This window comes from Hetaerina americana, unplaced genomic scaffold (genome assembly GCF_022747635.1).
Source record: "Hetaerina americana unplaced genomic scaffold, ioHetAmer1.1.p SCAF_2, whole genome shotgun sequence".
NCBI classification, from domain to species: Eukaryota; Metazoa; Arthropoda; class Insecta; order Odonata; family Calopterygidae; genus Hetaerina; species Hetaerina americana.
Genome location: NW_027286763.1, coordinates 110176305 through 110194980, shown reverse-complemented (window position 1 = coordinate 110194980; position 18676 = coordinate 110176305). Strand labels below are relative to the sequence as shown.

The following is an 18676-nucleotide window of genomic DNA, read 5'->3' as shown; positions in this document are numbered from 1 at the left end:
TTTTGCAACTCAAATTCGAAATGACTATCGTGCTGCGACTGTGGTTGAAAACGTAATGTTGGTCTATGACGTTCGGTAGCACGAGGGTTTCACACCAGCACGGGAGTACTCTTTCGTCAACACCATGGATAAAGTAATCAAGGATAATAGATTTTCCCACCTCGCCAGTGACCCTCGTTTCAAAAGGGCGCCGAAATATGAGAGAAAAGTTAAAATTGATAAACGTTTTCAGTCAATGTTCACGGTTAGTCTCGACTTCATGCTTTAATGCTTTTCATAATCCTAACATTTTTTAATTTTACTAGTATTTTTATGTATTGATTACAGGATGACAAGTTTAAAGTTAAGTATACTGTAGATAAAAGAGGTCGGCCAGTAACCCACTCATCAAACGAAAATCTTCGAAAGTATTATGCACTATCTTCTGAAGAAGAAGATGATGATAGTAGTGGCTCAACTGATTCTGAGACTAAGGAAAAATCACTTGGAGGCACAACTGGCAGTGACACTATTTCTAATACTGCCGGAGGAGTGAATCGACTTACGGATTCCGAACCACTCGCAAGAGAGAATAATCGGAGTTCAAACAGGGGAAAACCTAAAACTCAAAGCACTCCTGGTGGGTTTAGAGTCACAGATCTTTCAGTGCCCAAAAGCGGTGGGATTGTTTCGAAAGTGAAAACCGAGAAAATTGATGATGAAGTTAGAAAGAAACTAAAAAATTTAGACGTTGATTATGCTAGAGGGGAAAGTGCAATTTTATCAGATAGTTCTTCGGATGACGAATCAAGTGATGATTCAGGTGAGTTGATAACTTTCCACCACTTAAAGTCCTCAGTTTTATGAATATGACATACCATTTTATACTATTCCTTAGCTGTTGAGTTAATTTATTTACTTACCCTCATGTGTTAGTGGCTGAATTTGAAGAGCGAATGGCCCATGAATGGGGGGAACTGGATAAAGATGCGGGGACCATTGATCAGGCAACTTGTCGCTTGGCTGTTTGTAACATGGATTGGGACCGCATCAGAGCTGCTGATCTAATGGTTCTCTTCAGTTCGTTTACGCCCGTAGAAGGATATATCAAATCCATAACGGTTTGTAGATATCACATAATGTTCCGCTGTGTTCTGCCAATGCAACATTTGCGGGTACATATGATCTAGGAATCTTCCTGTAGTTCTTATAATGTAGTGTGTGTGCACTTTTTCGACTAACTCAGAAAACTAAAATACTGCGGGAAGGTAGACCATGTGTTTAAGAAAATCGATCTCCACAAGAATAAGAGTTAAATTAGATGTGAAAATTGTGTCATGACTTGAATGTAACTTACAGCGAAAGTCTTAATTGCTATTCTTTTCAATATGGGTCAGCCCCTTATAAAAGGAAAATCCACATTGTGGGGTATCTATAATTAAGGTCACTGAATACTAAGATAAATACAGTGTTTGTGTTTATTTTCAAAGTTAGGCAAATTATCACGGGTTATTGTATGGAATACATGGAGTATTATTTTATTAATTTGAGTGAATTATAACCTTATACAGTCATTGCACAATATATGCATGCATTAACCAATTGACATATGTAAGGAATTAACTTTTTACTAATAGATAGTGATAATAGCTAATTGGTATTTAGATTTAAAAAGAATCTTTTATAGGCTCCTTTTTAATCTATGTTTTATAATTTTGTGTTTGGTAATGCCTCAACTCGAGGAGGATTTTTACATCAATGATCATCTACTTGGCTGTTGTCTCTTTGAAAATACTTGTTTGGAAGTTCCCTAAGAATTTTTTTGTCATTCTCTTGGCAATGTCTTTCCCTATGTGTGTGAAAGTGATGCTCGTTATGTAATGCCAAATTTATATTGAACTGCTCTGTTTTGAATTGAAAAACATTAACTATCTGACCATAGCAATACACCATAAGCGGCTATGTACTATATCATTTTACTATTGTATCAATTTTTATGGCAATAATAATATTTTGTATTAGCATTAGTTCAAAAACATTTGGCGGCCTTCTCCCCAACTTAGGTATAGCTCATTTTGCTCTAAACTAAAATTTAGTAAATACGATTAACTAATGGCGTTGTCAAATAATCCATTGGCCAAATTGGCCACACAAGGTTGCCATCAGTCTGTAGTAAATATTTTGATTAAGTCTAATTTTTATCCAAAACTTTCATTAGTTCCAAATTTAATAGATAATAGTGGATAGTTTTAGAGCAAAATTATTGTGTTGCCAGTTTTTGTATCATTCAGAGATATTTTTGTTTCTTATATTATACCATTTTTTCATGAATAAAAATAACTGGTATTCAAATTAGAGTTTGGAATTCTTTTGGTGCGTGGTTTGGATTCAAATTGATTTCATATTTCAAGTTTAAAAAAGGTTTAAAATTAAATGGGTTAAAGTGATTTAATGTACAAGATTTTTCAATGAAAAATTATTGTGAACCTTTTGGTTATGTGGAAAACACACTGTATCGAGTTCCTGCCAGTTGCTGTAATAATATTGTTTATTTGCTCTTACATGGATGAAGATTTACCCATCGGAATTCGGTCTACAGAGAATGAAGGAGGAAGATGTTAAAGGCCCCACGGAGTTGGTTTCTAAAAGCCATGAATCAGAAGATGAAGAGGTAATCACCGTAGCTACTGTTACATTGTTTGTGCTTTCATCTTGATTTGCATAGGTTTATCATTCGTGAAGGTTTTGGTATCCATCAAAAATTTTTTATTGCCCTACTGCTTCTTGCACACTTTCCAGTAGTATTAATTGGTAGCACTCTTGATGTCATAAATTGTAGGACAATCATATATGGTTAGAAAATATGTATATTTATCTTTAAATTCACACACAAGTAAATGGATGCTTTTGATTTGGATGTGAGATGAGCTAAAAGTATACACAAACCCACAAGTATAGTATGGGAGAATCTGTCTTTAAAAATCCTTAGAAGTGTAACCTGAAAGTGTACCATTGTTGAAAGACTGTACGTCGCATAAATCCTTCACAAATAGTGCTCTCATCTCTAGACATGTTTCACTAGGTGATGTTTAATAATTTAATGTTATAATCCTTAGGCTTCCGTGACATCTATCTGATGAATCCATGCTACTTCCCGGAATTACCGTCGCGTAGGTGAGTTGATGGACAACTGTTTCACCCCCAGTCCTTAAGGCATCTTCAGGTCGAAGTGATTAATGTTGCGATTTGGCCGCTATATATAGGGAATGCTGACTGGCGGGGAGTTCTCTGATTGGCTCTTTCTCGCGTGGTCAGAACCTGGACACATGATCAAGTTTGACCGAACCAGAGTGCTGGGAAGGGGAAAGGCATTATTTCCCAAGACTCAGTAGAGAAGCGGTAGAAATAATGAAGAATCTAAACAATTTCAACCTTGAGGACAGCTACACCTTGACTTCCACATGGAAAAGGGTGATACCCATTCGCCGCCAAGAAAGAGCCAATCGGAGAGCTCCCAGCCAGTCAGCGTTCCCTATATATACAGGCCAAATCGCAACACAGATCACTTCGACTTGAAGACGCCTACAGGACTAGGGGCGAAACAGTTGTCCATCAACTCATCTACACGACAGTCATTCCCAGAAGCAGCATGGATTTAATTTAATGTGTTACAACAAAATTTTAATTTCCTTCAATTAGATGTAGGGATTGTGAAGAAAAACTGAGTAAAACTGATGCTGTGTTGAAATATCCAATCAGCGCCATCTATTGGAAATGGCAATCTCATTCTATTGAATGAGTGCATTACCCATTGCAATACATCTTACAGGTTACTGTATTATGTTGGGTACCACAATGGATCTCGGCTGTGAGCATCCCATTAAAGGAGATGAAGTGACTAAATGTTCAGATTTAAATGAATTTCTTCAAAAAATCATATAAGATCTCTCCTACACACCTTTTTGTGGGTGAAATGAACCGGGAGAAATTCATTTTAACGTAAAAACTATTTTCGATCAAAACATATATGCTAAAACTAAATTAAGGAAATTAAATTGCTCTTTGGGTGGGAAATAGAAGTACCTACTTGATTTTGACTCATCTTACAGTCCTCAAGATATGAAAAAATTGTCAATCCAATATTTGGAATCATTTGAGTACACTTTGAAATGTCGGTAGAGTTACCATTAGCCAGCCACTGTGGGAGTAGACTCAGGTGACATGAGCACGCGCTCAGTTAATCTAAGTGCTTTCAAAATAATATATTTGGGCCAAAGTTAAATAGAATAAGTCCTTGATAATCTTTTTTTTCTAGCAAAGAAAGAAATATCAATCAAAACTATATTTTTAACCTGTTTACAAAATGTTGGACTTGATAGTAATGGGGCAGAATGTTGGAATACTGGCCTGAGGGCCTGGGTTCGATTCCTGGGCAAGCCTCTGTGGGCACCTGAAGTTCCACCCAAGCTGTGTTGTTTTTCGGATACCAGATCTTCCTGGGAAACCAAAACTGGTGCAGGGAAAGGAACTGGCCGGCCTACCCTGATGTGTGAATTTTACATTCCGTTTGGCTTAGTACTGGGTGAACTGTACCATCACCGAACAAACCGACCTTCGGGTTGATTACTGTGTGTATGGTTTATGTACACAATTCATTCCAGCATTCTGGTTTGTACTGAATTTTTTAAATTATATAAATCTTAGTGCTGCTGTCATATCATAACCACAGTTTATTTTGCATTGGATCTCAAAATCTCAGTCTTACATGCATCTTTTTTTATGATGATGTCAGTTGCAGTCATGTTTTACAAATTACGTCATTTTGCTGATTATACCCTATTACTCTGAATGGATTACCCCATTATGTCCAAAATATTGGTTGGAAAATCATTGGGGGAGGGGGATTGATATTTGTCCTCAAGAATTAAACCATGAATATTATTAAAGCCAGCAGTTAAAGATGGTAGTGAAGGTGTTTCTGATTAGATTTCAATGTCTGATGGATATTTTCTTTGCCCATGAGCCATAATAATTCAATTAGTTCTTGTTGAAATGTAATGAAATAATTGACTTTGTAATTCCACACAATTCCACACAAAGTGTGTGGAATTACAAAGTCAATTATTTCATTACATTTCAATATGTTATGCAAATTCCACAAAGTTACGCCTGAGACAACAAATTCAATTAGTTCTGTTCACTCTGTAGAGCTACTTTCATATGAGGGCGGTAAGTACCCGTGTTTGACGACAAAGGGGCGTTCCTGAGAGAAGTTTATGTTATCATCGCGTGCTGCCATCTATCAAACGATGGTGAAACAAATTTCTGACTGATTTAAAGGTTAGTTTGGATTAGGCAGCCATTCGATTAAGACGTGTTTCATGATTTTTGCTAAGATGGAAAAAGAGCAGTATCGTTCGATAATTCACTTTTTGTTTTTGGATGGGAAGAAATGTGAGGAGATAAAGCAAATTTGGATGCTGTTTATGGGGACACTTCGCCATCTATGACCACAGTTAGATATTGGTTCAACGAATTTAAACGTGGGCGAACATCTGTTTTTGATGAGGAGCGACCAGGATGCACGGCAGACGTGGTTACCGAGGAAATCATTCAAAAAGTCCACGCCATGATTCTCACAGATCGACAAACGAAAGTGCACGAAGTAGCAGAGGCTGTGGGTGTGTCGACTGGAACGGCAATTAATATTTTACATTGTAAGTTGGTGATGAAAAAATTGTTGGCCAGATGGGTGCCGCGATTGCTCACGGTGGACAACAAGCTGATCCAGCTGTCAACTTCGAAATAGTGTTTGGAGCAATTTAAGCGAAATCCAAAGGTGTTTTTGCGTCGAGTTATCACTGTTGATGAAACCGGGATTCATCATTACAAACCAGAAAATAAGCAAAAATCAAAACAATGGATTTCTCCCGGTGAATCTGCTCCAAAGAAGGCGAAGATGGTCCAATCGGCCGGAAAGGTCATGGAGACGGTTTTTTGGGATTCAAATGGCACCATCCTCATGGATTTTTTAGAAAAAGGAAGAACGATCACTGGGAAATACTACAGTGAGTTATTGGACTGCTTTGACAAAAAATTGAAGGAGACACGGCCGCATTTGGCGAAAAAGAAGGTGCTGTTTCACCACGACAACGCACCAGCACATTCATCTGGAGTTGTCGCCGCCAAACTGCATGAACTACGTTGTGAATTGCTGCTGCACCCCCCGTATTCACCCGATCTGGCTCTCTGTGACTTTTTCTTATTCCCTAACATGAAGAAATGGCTCGCGGGAAAAAATTTTGCTCAAACGAGGAAGTTATCGCCGAGACAGAGGCGTATTTTGCAGAATTCGACAAATCCTATTTTTCGGAGGGGTTAAAAATATGGCCGGAATGTTGGGAGAAGTGTATCTTTCTAAAAGGGGACTATGTTGAAAAATGAAAAAAAAAAATGTTTTTGAAAAAATGGTTTCTTAATTTCTAACATGGATACTTATTGAACCACCCTCATATATATGTGCATTGCGAGGGTACAAAATCTTATCTTTAAAGATCGAAATGGATATTTTTTTAAAATATTGGTAGTCTACCATTTAAGGTAGGTTTTGGATGGACACAGTCTGAACATTGCTATGTTTGACAAATTAATGGAAAACTCCTATCCCTAACAAGTTAGCACCACTCCTCCCACAGTGAAAATTTTTCATTGTGGTACGAGTGCTTTCATTCATTTTTTCACTCACAACTGTCTGTTGCAAGTGAAACCCTTTTTCTTCAGTTCACTGTGGAGGGCTACGTTGTAGCCAAAATATGCATTTCCGATGCGGAACCTCATCTTTTTCCCTCTTTGTTGTTGATTCCTTGACTTTGTTCAATTTGAGTAATGTTCTTCCAGTCGTGAGGCCTTATCTGGATGAGTGTTTTCCCAAGTGCTTGTGAGAGTATCAGCTCTGTGGTTGTCCATGACGTGGAATTAATTCCCGTTAACATTCACGGATAGTGAGGGTGTGTGTGTTCATAAACCTAGGTATCCTTAACGGAGTCCTATTAACCCTGTGAATGATCCCAATTGGGTTTGAGTGTGTGTGTCTGTGTTTGGTTTGGGTGTTGGTAGTCGTGGAATCCAACATGCTGGCACCTTGGACCTAGGCGGTTCTCTCCGAATAATTTTCCATACACTGCTGCAGCTAAGAATGGTCTCATTTGTGATCATTTTGATTGTCGCTCTTCGGTCTGATGGGATAAAGTCCCTCACTCTCTTAACTGTGGCAGCATCATCCGTGAGTGATGGTCTTTCACTTCCATGGATCGTCTGTGAGAGACATGTGGTTGCCAGTTTGGCAATTCCTTTTTCACCTCACAATAATATCGCATGATTGGCTATAATTTCTGTAAACAGTGAACGTATAACCATTTCTGGATATGCAACAAAGTAAACTTAGTTGCACATCCAGAAAACCTAAATTCATCCTCCGGATGAATCGCTCATGGACAAGTTCCCCCTCCTCCAGGTCAACATCGTATCTCTTTGGCATGAAGTTAGAAAAAGTTCACACACATGATGTAACCCTCTCAGTGGGTCACAATTTGCTGCATTAAATTTGACCATGACAGGAGTGCAAAGAATTATTCCCTGTGCCAAAAATGAGTATGCTGTCCCTGAAATATTTGCCATATGCAGCTGTATCATTTATAGAAAATATTAATAATTCTAGGGAAACATAATGTTAAGTTACCTAAATATCATTCTTTACTATTGATTGTGGCTCATATTTACTTGAATGTTGTGTTTAATTAATATGTAATTACTTTTCTACCATTATCCCGGGAAGGCTGAAGAAGGTGTTTCATATCATATGGAGAAATTGAGGAAATACCAACTGAATCGCTTGAAGTATTTTTATGCTGTGGTTGAATGTGATTCAGTGGCCACTGCAGATAAACTCTATACAGAGTGTGATGGATTGGAGTATGAAAGCAGTGCAATCAGATTGGATCTTCGTTTCATTCCTGATGACATGGTCTTTGATCAGGTAATTTATTCCTTGTTTTGCACTAATGAAAACCTGTAAATACGCAAGCCCTCTCAATTAGTTATTCCCCGTCACTTTCATCCAAAGAATACCTGTGAACTCACATTTTGGGGAAAATCAGTAGCCTTGTTTGCCTCATACAGAAAATTTTTATGGAATAAACAGTTAAATTTTTGCATTTTAGCAGATGTATATAATACTAATAATAATGATGCATTTCATTCATCCGAAGATCTGGAATCATATAACATGCAGTTGTAAGGTATATCAAGGAATGGTTACAAAAGTCAATTATCAAAATACATGATACAATTGGATAATGTAGTGATGACATTTCAGGAAAATAATGAATTTGAGTGGACAGGTAATCCCGAATTGAGTAACAACATTTGGACTGTAAAAGAATTTCAGACATATTTAAACAGAGTTACCTATGGAGATTTTTTGCTCCTTATGAAGAATATTTTATGACTGGAGATATGTTTTAGACCATGAGTAGCTTTTTTTTTCAATAATAGGTTCAATAATAGTTTAAATAAAAGGTACATGATATAGGTCTCCTTTGCCTAGTACCATACTTCGTGTGTGTGTTTAATGTAATTTAAAAAAATTATGTTCTGCGTAAAACAAGGTGGTAACAATGTATAAACAAGGAATGGGTAGAATGCAAAGACTTGATAGAAAAACAATTGTTAACATAGGGTTTGATTATTTGCATTCAACATTAACCTAATGACTCCCTTTTAAATTTTAAAAATATTCAAAGCTTGAAGTGAAGTACTCCACAATTGAATGTGATACAGAAGATAGACATGAAATTCACCCTAGGAAAGGGGTGGTACAACCTCTAGCATAGTGGTAGATTAGATAGATCGGATAAGTAGACACAAGGAGCCAAATTTCTTAGCTAAAGATATAGTGAGTATTTCCGAAGATTCAAGAGTATTGGTGGTAACACCAAGGATTGTACAGTAATCTACTTGGAGTATGCTTTTCATGTCAATGTTAACAGCTATAATACTAGTTTTCTTATTAATATATGAAGAGTGGGGCCAGGTGTGATTTATTGACTGAGTTTTGGGTAGTTATTGCCACACCAAACTGCTGAGAAAGTGATAACAAGATTTCAATGAAACCGGATGAGATGAACTAATAGTGAAATTCTGTTTGTAGTAGTTTAATGGGGAGGCGACCGACAGCTAAGGTCATTAGCACCATTAGTGATGGATGGGAAAGGAAGGGTGGAGAGAAACCAGACGTTGGCATTAGCCTACTATTGTTGAAAGGTGCCAAGGGGTCAGCAGTTTAATGTCTCATCTGACGGACGTTGTACTCACCCAACGTGCTCTCCACATAGCACCTCAAGTAGGGATCGGGATACCGCTGAAAAATATTTGTTGTCTCAAGGATTTGAGCCCAGGACCTCTTGGTGGGAAGCCTGTAAGTTAGCCACTACAATGAAATTCTTATCCTCCTCATATATGAATGGATTCGTATCAGTGGTGAGAGGAAAATAGCATGGAAGGAATCAACCAAGAGAGTAGTGTGTTATGCCGAGGGAAGAGAGCTTTTTCAGGTGAATCTTATGGTTTGCATTGACAAATGCCTTTGAGAAACTGTATAGCAATCCAATAGCTTCAATTTAATTATCCAGAGCAAAAAGAAGTTTATCAATTACTTGACATAGAACTGTGCTGGTGGATCTATTTATATAAAAGCCCTGCTGAAAACATGACTGAAAGTTATTGGGTCTCCAAGTAATTAAGTGACTCTTTAAATATACTGGTTTAAACATTTTTCCAAATTGCTAAGAATAGATATTGGTCTATGGGGTCTTACCCTATATCTCAGTCCAGAATTCAGCAGGTAAAAAGTTGTCTCAACTCATTTCTGGTTCAAATTAAGCCTTTCAGAGCATGGCATTTATGTATTGATTTTAAATACTTTGTTTTTTTTTAAATATTATGTGATTGAAAACTTCACATCTGAAATTATGAATGCTTAAGATTATTTCAGTATTTTTTCCTTTAGTGGCTGAAGTTTTGCTGAGCTTCTCATTTTTAATAGTAGATATGTTTTTCCGGAGGAAAGCATTGCATTGTTCTCTTTATTTCTCCCTTAATTACACTATTCTCTCAATTGTCCTCTTTCGCCTCCCATGATAATATGACTGAAATAGGAAGTGTTTATCCTTTTCAATTACCATATATTTGTATATCATCATAATGGAGTTCGTTTTAACCGATTGTGTAAATGTTTGTGTATCAGTACCACTTGATTCAACGGGTTATGTAAAGACAAAAGCACATAATCTGGGTGTCTAGTGGCCATAAAAATCGAGGAATCTCAGAGAATTTGGAAGAAACCAGGACAAACCAAGAATTTATTGGGAATTTGCTGACATTAATGGCAATTTGAAAAAGAAGTGGGATTTTTCTATGACTATACTAATTTATGGGGATCGAGATGGTGCGGGGGCTAACGTACTGGCTTCCCACCCAGAGGGCCCGGGTTCAAATCCCGGCGGTGTTGAATATTTTTCAGAGGTATCTCGATCCCTGCTTGAGGTGCTTTGTGGAGGGCACTTTGAGTGAGTACGCCGTCCGTCGGATGGGACGTTAAGCCGCGGACCCCTTGGCGCCTTTCGTAAAGAGTAGGCTAATGCCGACGCCGGGTTTCTCTCCACCCTTCATCCTTTCCTATCCATCCCCTATGGCGCAAATGACCTCAGCTGTCGGTCGCCTCCCCTCAAAACTACTACTACTACTATACTAATTTATTATGTGAATATATAAATTGCCTAAACACCTAAATTGAAATCCCCTTAATACTTAATATTCGTTACGTACTGTGGGCTGGCAGACTACTTACTGTGCAACAGGCAGCCATGAACCCCATCAGAATAAAGGTCTGTCACCTTTTCCTTTTGAGGAACGGGTCATGGTATCGGTCCTCACCTTTGGATTTCCGCAATAAACCTTCTGAACTGTTCTTGGGATGGTTTACCTGTGGCATGCATAGACCTCTGCATGGTGCTTGAATTTGATCTTAGCATGCTTGTACAGTTCATGGCCGTGATGTCCCAGATAGCAGCACCATGAGTGCTGGGAGAGTCATAAGGGCAATATAGTACGGGTCAAGATTACCATGGGCATCAATTTGGTGATATCCTAAGGTTGGATTAAATTATGTGATGACGCAGTTTTTCCATTATTCATAACGAAAGGTTGGATTGCAGTGCAGTTACTGCAGATTCACTGGCTGTGGAAGGGAAAAATCACATGCCTTGAATGTAGCCAATTTAAGTTTAGTCTGCGAGTATTTTCGCAAAGCTGTAGAATGTTCTCTCCCAATGTGCAATAGTTTCCCCATGCAGCATATCCTAAATTCCCCTAAAATGCCAATACTAACTATCCATCAACATGAAATGTCCATTGTTTACCCATAGGTTTAAATCACTTTTTTGGTTGAAATTATCAATATTTTCACGTTATCAGCGTTTTTTCCATTAATTTATTCCCCTAATTTGTTTTTGTTGTTGATGTTTGGCCATCAGAGCTGTTTTGACTTCCTAGGTTTCAGTATCAGCTGAATCGTATGCCGAGGGCAATCTTTTTTTTTCATATTTGAAAATCCATTAATACAAAGGAAGTTTGGCAGGAAAATAAGTTAAATAAAATTGGAATTCTAAATGTTCAGATTTAAAAAAAGAAAATAAAAAATGCATTTAAATCGTAATGTAATTGGCCAAGGATTGATATTCGTTCAGAGCAGTGAGGAATAGCCTTATCAGATGCATTAAATGGATTCGTTTTTGAAGTTCATTTGTAATATTTGCTATTTTAGTTCCCGGAATACTTTGACTTTTGAAATGCTTTGGAAAATCTTAAGAGGTATGAAATGAGATAATCCAATCATCATATCAGATTCGGTCGAGCTAGTTCTTATCTTGAAGCATACTTTTCCACCATCTCAAGTACTTCATATAACAATTGATTTTTATGTCTTTTCCATGGAATAAAATGGAATGGTGGTATTTAAATTTTGCTGTTCTTTGCCATAAATATGGTGTAATAATTTGGTAATCTGATTATAAAGATCTCTATAATAATGCAAGGTCGTGATCCATGATATTGCTCGACTCCGCTCTCATAGCCGAGTGAAAATGGAAGTTGAAATTGGATAAAGAAAATGGGAATTTAGCCTGGTGAAGTCACAAGAATCTTTTACTCTATTCAGTGGACACAATGATCTTGTCTGCTCTGCCTGACCTGCATATTCATTTAGCTTTTTTTAACCAGACTGCCCAAAAATATAATATATTTTTAATTCTTAGCTAATAATCATGTTTTAATAATTATTTCTCACTCCAGGATCCTCGTGAAAGTTGCGATGGGATTCCTGACCCCTCCAAATATAGACCAAGGCATTTCATAACAAAAGCATTGCAGCAGGCGAAAGTGGAATGTACTTGGGATGAGACCAATCCCGAGCGATTAGAGTTAGCAGAAAAAATAATGAAAGCAAATGGAGAAGTAAATGATGAGGACATCCAAGCCTATCTGGCATCCTCAAGTGACGAGAGCGAAGGTGTGTTTCCCATAAATGTCATGCTCACCTCACTTATCATTTCTGGCAGCTATTTTTTCCCATCGATTAATGTAGACCCTTAGGCTAAGGTCATGATGGTGAATATTATCTCTGCATGCCTGTTCAATTTGTGGGTGGACACGTTCAAAAGTTAATTGCCTTGAATGGTGAGCTTTTTGACTCCAGGTCATGGGCCCAACATTTCTGTTTCAATGTCAAGTTATACTAGTGTGATCCACTTTACCCGCATGCAATTAAGATATAAGGATTTCATATTTTCATTGAATGGTAGTATAGTAGGTGGAGGACTTAGTCACTGTTTGGAGAATCTTTGGTTGATGCAGATTATGCCTCTGCTCAATCCCAGCTAAATCCAAGCCGTGTAAGAAAATCAAGGAGGTGCAGTGGAAGAAAATAATTGTTTCATCCGAATTTCACATACCATAGGACTTGAGGCCAGGTGATCTCTACCCTCAGCTGTCAAACTGTTCTTTGGGTTGAAGACTCGTGCATTGGTTTAATTATGAGGGCTCCTCAACAAAGAGTGGTGATCAATTACATATTTATTTGCATAATTTGTGCTCAAGTTTAATTTTGTCATATTGTTAGTCTAATGTGTAATGTATGTATGGTAAAAGTTTCATTGATTTGACTCCAGTATTGTGTCAGTATCATCTGGACTCTTTATTGAACAGCCCTTGTGTACTTTCACGAGTGGTCGAAGTATTTTTGGCATCCTTAATTGCATTTATCACGTAACTGTAGTATCTGTTTGTGATTAACGTTACAGTTTCAGGTTTAAATTTGTGCAATTCCTTCATTATGAGGATAAAAAAGGAAACTTAACACTTCCACAATAAAGATTTAATATTTCACGGCCATAGTTTCGATGCTGCACATTATCACCACCTGATGATGATATGTAGCATTGAAACCATGGCCGTGAAATATTAAATCTTTATTGCAGAAGTCTTAAGTTTCCTTTTTTACCCTCTGTTTGTGATGCCATCAATTAATGAGTTAAGTTGATGATTTACCTCCTATAGGGTCGCATAACTTCAGAAAAATTTTTGACGAGCAATTTCTGGAATGGGTGGATATAAGTTTTTTCTGGAACCTTGCCGCTGCATTAATCTTAGATTCCTGATCCTAGATCTCATTTTCAGATCTGAGGATGTTTTTAAAAATTAGGATTCATGAAGAAAGTAAAGAGAAACTTGTAATTGGAAGTTGACCCAAATTACCTTTCACCAGCAATGAGATGGGATCCACGAGTGAAAAATAAGTATCCATGTGAAAGAATTTTCATTTTATTCTGTGCATTTGTTGTCGAGGGAAATAATGAAAATACTAATCCAAGAATATAAACATTGATGGCACAGTACTTAATTTGCAGCAGTAGGCTTCTTGGATTGGTTAATCTATGGCAGATTTCTGTTGAGGGTTTTATCATTCTTGTTTTAAATGAGATATTCAAAGATAATTAGGAATCAATTTCAGATCTGTACATTTTAATGGCAGAGCCCCATTTTAACATGAGGATTTTCTTATAATTATCTCCTGCCTTTCCATGAATAAATTAATGTCATTCGAGCATTAATCCTTCACCAAGGGGTCAAATTGAAAACAAGGAAGAACTTTGTGGTGTTGACCTGGATGATACTGTATAATTGCTCTAAGTCAAATTCACCTTGTCCTAGTAGGAAAAAAGTAGAAAGTTAGACAGTGTAGCAAAGTGGGGGAAAGTTAATACTTTATGTACTTGATCATTGATGATAGTTACATTTATATGTAAATATATATATATATATTTCATAAAGGAAGAATCAGTACTTGCGCTGTCACTTATCTTTTGCAGATGATCCTTTCTTTTGGTTTTTTTTATGTGCTTATTGTTTCTAAGAATTATTGATATTTTTTGTAAGATGCTGACCATTTGTCATGAAACACAAGGAAGTTTGACTGCACCGTTGAATCTTGTATTCAAACAATATGCATCAAATTCAAATTAAATGTATGTTAAAAGAAATGAAATATGTTCATTTGTCCTTTCATTTAGCTGAAGATGCTAAGGTGGAGGATGGCGATGTGGAGATTGATGGAAATGAAGAGGAGCGTATTTCCAAGTATCGAGCTCTCATCTCAGACATACAAGACAAGGAGAAGGCCAAGTCAACAAAGGACGTTGAGATGGAGGTCACTTGGGGTATAGGCCTGAAGGGGGAAACGGAGAAGCTTGTCAGGCAAAAGTTGAAAGATCAAGAGGAATTAACCCCTTTTGAGAAGTATCTGGAGAAAAGGAAGGAGAAAAGAAAACAGAAGAGGAAAGAGAAGAAACAACCAGGCTCCAAGGTAATGGGGCAGCGAAATAATTGAAATGAGGTGATGAAGTAAGGTGCTCACCATTACATTAATAATTCCATATTAGGATTAAAATCCTTTAACAAGTTTTTTTAATTGCCCAACAAGTTGCGAGGAAAAACCTGGGTTCTTACTTTTTTACAACTACATGCCACTTGAAGATGATGGTTGATGCTTATATAAATATATCAGACATATATAAATAGGATATATATATATATATACATATATATATATATATATATATATATATATATATAAAACATATATATATATATATATATATATATATATATATAAAACATATATATATATATATATATATATATATATATATAAAACATATATATATATATATATATATATATATATATATATATATATACATATATATATATATATATATATATATATATATATATATATAAAACATATATATATATATATATATATATATATATATATATATATATATATGTATAAATTGTTAATAGAAAGATTATTAAGTAAAAAAGAGCTTACTTTAATATTTTGATGGTCCCAACCACTGTTATCAGAGTATGAGGAGTAGCTGATGGGGTAGGTGAGTTCTTTTAGTTTTTATTAACCTTTTTTTAAAAACATTTATTTATATTTGTGTGTGTCATACATTGGTGAACTCCTAGGCGAAGGCAAAGGTCTGTGGTTCAAGTTCTAGTCATGGATACTATTCTGATTGGAATCTGCACCCTTGACCTTCCTTACTTGCCTTGTATTCTCTTTTGTGTTTATATCCATTTTCTAAATGCGTATATCTGTTTGTATCCATGATTGTATGTATCAAAGTGGTTATAACCACCAAAGGTTCTACAGTTTTCACAAATTATCAGTGTGTATGAAAAATATCCATTATACAGCAAAATGATAAATCTGTGCCAGGTTTCATGTGTTGATTTCAGATTAATTGACACCCATCATTTTTACACAGAATCACGAGGAGGCCTTCAGTGATGATGACATTCCTTCAGATGTGGATTTGGATGACTCATACTTCAAAGAAGAACTTGAGGGATCTAAGAAAAGTGGCAAGGCAAAGAAAAAGGGAGACGAATTAATGAAGAACAAGGACTCTAATGAGGAAGTCGATCGTGAAAATTACAGGGTAAGAAGACTCAGGAAATTATTAATTCCGCTACTAAATGGATATACTCTCTAATTTTATACAGGTTAATTGACTAAAATGTTAGTTTTGCCCCACAATCTACTGATCTAGCATTGAATAATTTAGTATTTAAATATACACCATGATTTCATGTCATTGTGGGTCGGACTGCTGACCGGAGGGTCCCAGGTTCGATTCCCAGTTAAGGCACCTGCAGCTCCACCCAAGCTAAAGTGATTTTTCGGGTACCAGATCTTCCCGGGAAACCATAACTGGCACAGGGAAAGGAACTGGCTCCCCTACCCTGATGTGTGAATTTCACACGTTGACGGGCTTAGTATTAGCGTGTTTTCATTGCAAAAATAAATGTAATGGGCTTTATATATTCACTCCATGAAAATGGAGTGAATACATAAAGCCCATTTTTTTTTTAAGATAATCTACCGGTTAAGGTAGGTTTTTCGATGGACACAACTACCAAACAAATATTTTGTGACTACTAACAAAACACAACCCTAAATTCTACTCTACACCAGGTCCCTCTTCATCTCTGAGTACTTTCTTCCGCCCTTCATCCCGTCCAACATCCCTATCCTGTTCCTTCCCTTTCCTCTTTTGCCCAACATTCTACCCTCTATCACAGTCTTCAACATCCCACTGCCGGTCAACACCCCCTTCATCCACTTTTCCTGCCTCCATAGGATTGCTCCCAACAAACCCCTCTCTTCGCCCACCATACCAAGTACTTCCTCATTTGTTTTCTTCTCTGTCCATTTCACCTTCTGCATTCTTCTACACACCCACATTTCAAAAGCCTCCAGTCTACGTCTATCCTCCTGCTTCAATGACCACGTTTCCGCGCCGTACATAGCTACGCTCCATATCAAAGTTTTTACGAGTCTTTTCTTAACATCCTTACTCAAAGTCCCCGTCATCAACTCCCTCCTCCTTGTGAAAGCCTCTTTGCCTAGCGCAATTCTTCTCCTTACGTCCCTACTACTTTGACCGTGTTGGTCCAAAACACTACCGAGATACGTAAACTGTTCTACCTGCTCTAGTTTTTGCCCTCCTATTTTAATGTTAAGCTTGGCCTTTTTCTTTCTAGAAAATCGCATAACCTTTGTTTTATTAATGTTGATTCTCATCCCATACCTGTCGCACTGAATTTCCAATTCACTCAGCAATGCTTGCAGCCCCTTGGCTGACTGACAAACTAAAGCTTGGTCATCAGCAAACCTAACTGATTTTACGAATTCCCCGCCCACTTTCATTCCTACCTCTAGTTCTTCCCATGCCTCTTTGATCATTTCCTCTGCATACAGGTTGAACAGCAACGGTGATAATGGGCAACCCTGCCTTACACCCCTTCCTAACACTGCCCATCCTGACTCCCCGTTTCCCACCCGCACCTGAGCAGTCTGAGACATGTACAGGTTGCGGATTAGCCTCCTTTCCCTCCAATCTATTCCTATTTTCTGCAGAATACTCATTAGTTTTTCCCAATTGACTCTATCAAACGCTTTTTTCGAAATCTACGAAACAGGCAAATACCTCCTGGTTGTGTTCTATATTCCTCTCGATTAATAATCTCATTACTGCAATGGCATCACGCGTACCTCTCCCCTTCCTAAACCCAAACTGATCATCCCCTAAGTAATCATTTGCCCTACTCTCTATCCTTTTGTTTATGATCCTGAGAACAACTTTAGCTGCGTGGGATATCAAACTAATTGTCCTATAGTCCTCACATGACGTGGCCTTTACCTTTTTCGGAATCGGAACTAAAACTGCTCTCACAAAGTCTTCCGGCCAGATTCCCTCCTCATAAATGCTACGGATCAGCCCATATAGCCTCTTCCTCTTACAAGCTCTTAATTGCTCTAGTCCAACTCATGCAATTATTTTGCAAATACTTACTGTATTTTGCAAATGCTACATTGTCTTGTTCCATGATACTATTTCCCAGCGAGGAGATAGTCATGTTTTCAAAATTTACCGGATTATGCTTTGTGTATATAAATTTTCAATATGGACTTGCGGAATATGGATGGGTTACAGCCCTAACATGTGCCAGGGTACGTTGATTTCAGGTGAGAATGTTTTCAATAAGCACCTAATTGTTTTAAGTGAATGGCTTTATTTAGATAGCACTTGATGCCTGTGGGTAACCAGCTGTACTGTCAAAATACCTGTCCTTTTGTGCTCTAAAATTATACTGAACATAACTAGTTTAAATATTGGTTTGTTGGGACCATTTGAATATAAAAAAATATTTTAAAAAACATTGTTACACAAAGTGGCACGTGCTTGTAATGTTTGATTTTATGAACACGATGTTGCAAAAAGTGAAAGGTCATAGTTCATATCGGGATCATGCCCTAGGCACTCCCAGCTGAACCTAGCTTTTTATGAGTTTTTACCGACAGGGAAAGGCACTGGTGCCACACACCCCAATGTGTGAATGTCACATGCTGAAGGGCTTCTTCGTTTGGGGCGATCTATGCCCTCGCCCATCTAACCAACCTTCAGCTTGATCATCATCATTTGATCTCTGTTGATGGTTATTTGCT

The 18676-nt window shown here is 37.3% G+C and overlaps 1 protein-coding gene across 1 annotated transcript in view; it reads left to right on the top strand.

Annotated features, from left to right (window-relative positions):
* Positions 1–58: 58 nt before the first annotated feature.
* The window catches only part of LOC139688392 (ESF1 homolog), a 19817-nt gene continuing 1199 nt past the window's right edge, over positions 59–18676 (top strand). Inside the window, exons 1-8 of the mRNA XM_071585944.1 lie at positions 59–244; positions 328–802; positions 916–1100; positions 2552–2650; positions 7814–8014; positions 12388–12604; positions 14664–14956; positions 15933–16106. Coding sequence (XP_071442045.1) covers positions 125–244; positions 328–802; positions 916–1100; positions 2552–2650; positions 7814–8014; positions 12388–12604; positions 14664–14956; positions 15933–16106 — 1764 coding nt within the window. The 5' untranslated portion in view covers positions 59–124. The remainder of the gene's footprint in view (positions 245–327; positions 803–915; positions 1101–2551; positions 2651–7813; positions 8015–12387; positions 12605–14663; positions 14957–15932; positions 16107–18676) is intronic.